Source organism: Otolemur garnettii, unplaced genomic scaffold (genome assembly GCF_000181295.1).
Source record: "Otolemur garnettii isolate 467f Iridium unplaced genomic scaffold, OtoGar3 scaffold00006, whole genome shotgun sequence".
Lineage (NCBI taxonomy): Eukaryota > Metazoa > Chordata > Mammalia > Primates > Galagidae > Otolemur > Otolemur garnettii.
This window is the reverse complement of record NW_003852401.1, coordinates 35,770,276-35,775,949: the sequence shown is the minus strand read 5'-3', so window position 1 is coordinate 35,775,949 and position 5,674 is coordinate 35,770,276. Positions and strand designations below refer to the sequence as shown.

Genomic DNA, 5,674 nt, shown 5'->3' with positions numbered 1-5,674 from the left:
TTTTTGCAGTTTTTGGCCAGGGCTGGGTTTGAACCCGCCACCTCTGGCATATGGGGTCAGCGCCCTACTCCTTTGAGCCACAGGTGCTGCCCGAAGTGGTATTTCAGTGTGGTTTTGATTTGCAATTCCCTAATGACTAATAATGCTGAGCATTTTTTCGTGTGTGTGTGTGTGTGTGTGTGTGTGTGTGTGTGTGTGTATCTTCTTTGGAGAATGTCCATTCAAGTCCTTTGTCAATTTTGAAATTTTAATTGGATGGTTTGTCTTTTGGGTTGTTGGATTGTAGGAGTTCTTTATTCATTTGGATAGTAAATTCTTATCTGATATGTGATTATATGTTTTCTTCCACATGTCGGTTGCCTTTTACTTTCTTAATAGGGTCCTTTTAATGCACAAGAGTCTTCCATTGTGATAAAGCCCAATTTATCTATGTTTACTTTTGGTATCACATCTAAGAGGCCATTGCCCAATCTAGGGTTATAAAGTTTATACCTCTGTTTTCTTCTAAGTTTTGTCATTTTAACCCGTATGTTTGTCTTTGATTCATTCTGAGTTAATTGTATATGGTTGTGAAGAGTATTTTTAACATTCTTAAATGGTTTTAAATGTTATATAAATGCTATATTGATATACCCAATTTTACCTCTAAAGCCTAAAATATTTGCTATCTATCCCTTTATAGAAAAAGTTTGTTAATCCTGTGGCCAGGTGCAGTCCTAGCAAACAGAGTCCTTAATAAATGTTTAACAGATAAATTCATCCCACAAATATTTATGAACCTTTTACTGAATACACTTACCAATGTGTTACAGGGAGACTAAGGGGTTCCAAAGATAAATGAGAACTCATTAAGGCCCTTATTGAACTTATTACTGCTAAGTAGGAATTAATTATACCTAGCTGAGAAGCTGGGATTAAAAATTCTTCTGCGCAAAGGTCAGTCCTGAATGGGGACAAAGGCTGAAATGTAAGAACTGTCTTAAATTATTTTGGGAGTAAGATGCATAATATATTCGAAAAGATACAAGCCATAATGTGCGTGTACATACACACACACACACACACACACACACTTTTCTTTTCTTTGTAAATTCTAAAGGAATTAACAGAGATGATGAGCCACTAAAGGCAACTGGAATTGCTGTCATAAAAGGAAAAACACTTGCAACATAGGACAAATCTTCATTCACCCTTTTTTGTACATAGGAGATAGTCTTGCATAGGCAGCAAAGACCGTGTACTATTGCCTCCCAGCAGATCCAAGAATTTAAATTAAAATGCTTCTGCAGCAGGAATCTGTCTTCCTCTTGACAGCCCTCTGGAAGAGACCCAGTTGTCCCTGTTTACAAGTGAGGAAGGAATACATTTTAATGTCTGTCTCTCTTAGTGGACAAAGTTATAAACAAGGCAAACAAAAAAAGAGAGAATCTACCTCCTTTCATACTTGGGACCCAGGATCAATGGTTCCCCCCAAATTTCTATTAAGAAATTCTTTGAATAGTGTATCAGTTAGGGATTGAATTGAACTATCATGCATAACAGAAAACTCAATGAAATGGTGATGTAGACTAGAGGCTTCAATTTACCTGCATTAATGAGCTCTGGAGACAGGCAGTCCAGGGCTCTATGGGGTTCCTTCCATGAAGCCATCTCAGCGTGTGGTTTGATACCGCAGGGTCACACCCAGCTCCTCCAGCTCCATATTTCTATCTAGGTTCCAGGAAGAAAGCAGAAGGGAAAAGTGCCTGGGCCAGGTGAATCTGTGCTCTTTTCTAGACTCTTCCACAAGTGACCTTCATTTCCATCTTTTTAGCCAAAACTGCGTCACATAACAACTTCAAAAGAGATTGAAAATGTAACTTTGTAGCTAGATACAAATTGGGGACTTATTAGTCAGAAAAAGAAGGAATGGATGCTGTGTCTTAAGAGTATATGCCACAAGGAATCTATTGACTGGGAAAACCCAGCACCAGATACACATCCTTGAGTTAGAATCTTTTTTTTTTTTTGAGATAGAGCCTCGAGCTGTCGCCCCGGCAGAGTGCTATGGCATCATAGCTCACAGCAACCTCCAACTCCCAGGCTCAAGCGAGTCTCCGGCCTCCGCCTCCCAAGCCGCTGGGACCACAGGGGCCGGCCACAATGCCTGGCTATTTTTTGGTTGCAGCCATTATTGTTGTCTCGTGGGCCTAGGCTGGACTCGAACCTGCCAGCTCAGATGTAGGTGGCTGGCGCCTCAGTGGCCTGAGCCACAGGTGCTGAGCCAAGTTAGAATCTTAATTTGGTATGTACCAAACTTTAACGTGCACATGGATCACCCGAGAATTTTGTTGAAATGCAAATTTTGATTCTGTAGAGTGAGGAAAGAACCTGCAATTTTGTATTTCTAAGGTCTGCTGACCACACTGACCAGCCCTGGGTCTTCTAATCAATCAGAAAAGAAATCAACTGATTTCTTGTTTTCATTTGTTTTAATATGTGATTTAAAAATTTAATTGTATTCACTAAGTGCTTGCTGATTTGATAAAATAAGAACAACTCAAATGACCTGTAGTATTCTTACAAATATTTTTAAGCTAGAATCAAATAATGAAGAAACCATCAAAAAATAGAAATCATGAGATTTTGTACCAGAGGCCTGTGTTTGTTAAGAAAAAAAACAATGGCGTAGCAAATAGTAAAAGGCAGGGGGACTGTTCTAGATTAAAGAGATTAGGCGGTTTCCGGTGGCAGGGTCTGAAGAAGGGGCGGCAGCGCCATGTCCGGCCGCGAAGGTGGCAAGAAAAAGCCCCTGAAACAGCCTAAGAAGCAGGCCAAGGAGATGGATGAGGAAGATAAGGCGTTCAAACAGAAACAAAAAGAGGAGCAGAAGAAACTCGAGGAACTAAAAGCGAAGGCCGCGGGGAAGGGTCCCCTCGCCACAGGTGGAATTAAGAAATCTGGCAAAAAGTAAGCTGTTCCTTGTGCCTGAGATGATGATGATTGCTTCCTATATAAACATCTGTATTCCCTGTCATAACATCTTTTGCCACCTATAGCTAAAATGAAGTGTTGTCTTAGAGCCTATTGTACATTTAAGAATAAACTTTTGTAAAAAAAAGAAAAAAAAAAGCAAAAAAAAAAAAAAAAGAGATTAGGAAGATAACCAAATGCATTGCATAAAGCTTGATTATATCCTGAATTTAAAAAAATAAACAACTATAAAAGCTATTTCAGAGATAACTGGGAAAATATGAAATAGGTTCTATATTAAATTACTAAATTATGGAATTTTAAATTTCTTAGATGTAATCATCACATTGGGTTTTTGTAAGAGAATGTCCTTATTTGGGCAGTGTTGGTGGGATTAGTTAGGGGAGAAGAACCAAGATACGTGCAACCTCCCAGCACCCTGGGAGGCCAAGGTGGGGGATTGCTTTAGCTGAGGAGTTTGAGACCCCTGTCTCTACTAAAAATAGAAAAAAACAAGTTGGGTGTTGTGACAGGTGCCCATATCCCAGCTAGTTGGTCTCTTGAGCCCAAGTATTTGAGGTAGCTGCAGCTATGATGCCACCACACTCTACCCAGGGCAACAGAGTAAGACTCTGTCTCCAAAAACAAAATATAGGCCAGGCAGGGTGACTCACGCCTGTAATGCCAGCATTCTGGGAGGCTGAAGCAAGTGGATTGCTTGAGTTCAGGAGTTCAAGACCAGCCTGAGCAAGACTGAGACTCTCGTCTCTAAAAATAGCTGGGTGTTGTGGCAGGTGCCTATAGTCCCAGCTACTTGGGAGGCTGAGGCAAAAGAATCGCTTGAGCTGCAAGTTTGAGGTTGCTGTGAGCTGTGACGGCCTAGCACTCTACCGAGGGTGACTCTGTCTCAAAAAAAAAAAAAAATCCCCCCAAAGGCATCTGCCAACTTACTTTTAAATAGTCCAGGAACTATGTATGTTGAGAGCATGAAAGAAAATAAAGCAAGATATAGGAGGGAAAGCCAAAAATTGATGAATCTAGGTAAAGAGTTTACAAGTGTTCGTTGTGTGATTCCTTCAAATTTTCTCCATGTTTGAAAAATCTCCAAACAAAAAGTAGGAAAGATTTTTAGTCAGAGTTATGGCACAGAGAACTGAGGAAGTGATTCTTAATTTTATTTAGAAGTATTTTGAGAAATGATCATTTCCAAGGAAGAGAGTGATACACTAGAATACTCATTAAGAAAATGTTTCTAATAGAGCAAATATTTTCTGTTCCAAGGAGCTTCCCTCCCTCCCTGGTGCTCCCAGAGCCTATGGGACGGATCAGAGTGCTTTTAGGGTGTGTTGTACATATTATGGATCAACAGACCTGTCTCACTGAGAGGCCTGGAAGTCCCATCAGGACAGAGATCAAGTCTAACCAATTTCTATGACCCCAGCTGGAGATCCTAATAAACGTGTGAAGGGAGGAATAAAGCTGTGACTGACCACCCAGGCTTGCCAGGGTACTTGGAAAGACAGCCTTGAAGCCAGATTCAGAATTTGAAATCAGAAATAACCTCGGAGTTGGGTGAGACTACTGGACTGTGCCTGTGCCGGGCACTCAGCTCCTCATATGCACTGAGGGGTCATGAAACCTGTCAGACTTGTTTGCACTGGCAAGCAGGTTATTTGGAGCCAGTTCTTTAAAAGGAAAGGTGCTTTGAGACTTCAGGATCCCACACAGCAGTATCACACACATAGTGAACAAAGACAATGCCACAGGGAAACCAAGTCACTCTTTTAAATAATCATCTGAACAGAAACAAAACTGCTCAGACTGAAGAGAGGTCTTTCAGTTCGATTATAGAATCATTTACCAGGATCTCTTTGCTCTCCAAGTTCTCCCAAGCCGGAGCTAGAATGTTCAACCCTATTAATAGTACCCTTATTTCTTCTGCTTTTTCAGATTCAACTTAATAATTCTGATCAGGGACAGGGCTTTCTGACAAGTCAGCTGTTAACGATCAGCTGATGCTGTATTAAACAGTCACGGCTTGTACTAATAACCAGTTCAGGAGCAGTTTAACACAAAGATTCTTCTGCTTATTCAGAAAATTTTATATATCTGCTAATGCAGGCATCTTTTTAAACCTATGTGACGATGGATCCTTTAATAGTAAATGAAGACACAATTTGGCAGAAAGCCAGACCCCAGCCCTCTCCATGCCCAGCCCAAGAAGACCCATTTGCTCATTTATATTGAGCGTAACTACCTCCTGGTCCATGTTAAGCTTATTCTTGTGACAAAGTAGAAGAATCTCATAGCCATTTACTATTAAACTTTCTTACAGACTTTAACAAAGTTGGCACTGAAATATCTGAGCAATGTAAACTAATCATAAATAAACCCCAGGGTATTGCATTTTTTCCGTCCACTAACACCTACCTCTTTATTTCTCAAGGATCAGGTACATTAGTAATGATTCTTTTGGTTGCGAGTGATGGAAACCCATTCTACACTGGCTTAAAGAAACAAAAATCTTATTTGCTCAGTAACTGGAACCAGGAGTTCAAATCAGGCAATCACATCAGGAGACTGGACTTCTCTTTCTCTCCAGCTCATGGCTTATCTATGTTGGTGTCATACTCAGGTGACAGTGTTCCATAGATTTGCAAAGATGATGACCAGCAGCCCCAGGTTGTTTAATATTCTAATCTAGATATCCTGAAGAAAAGGT

General features: G+C 40.4%; 1 protein-coding gene across 1 annotated transcript; it reads left to right on the top strand.

Moving 5' to 3' along the window:
- The first annotated feature begins 2,721 nt into the window (after window positions 1-2,721).
- LOC111722301 (translation machinery-associated protein 7) lies at window positions 2,722-3,106 on the top strand. Its single transcript, XM_023508255.1, has one exon. It carries the CDS (start codon window positions 2,759-2,761, stop codon window positions 2,951-2,953), a length of 195 nt encoding a protein of 64 aa, XP_023364023.1. The 5' UTR covers window positions 2,722-2,758; the 3' UTR covers window positions 2,954-3,106.
- The last annotated feature ends 2,568 nt before the right edge of the window (window positions 3,107-5,674 follow it).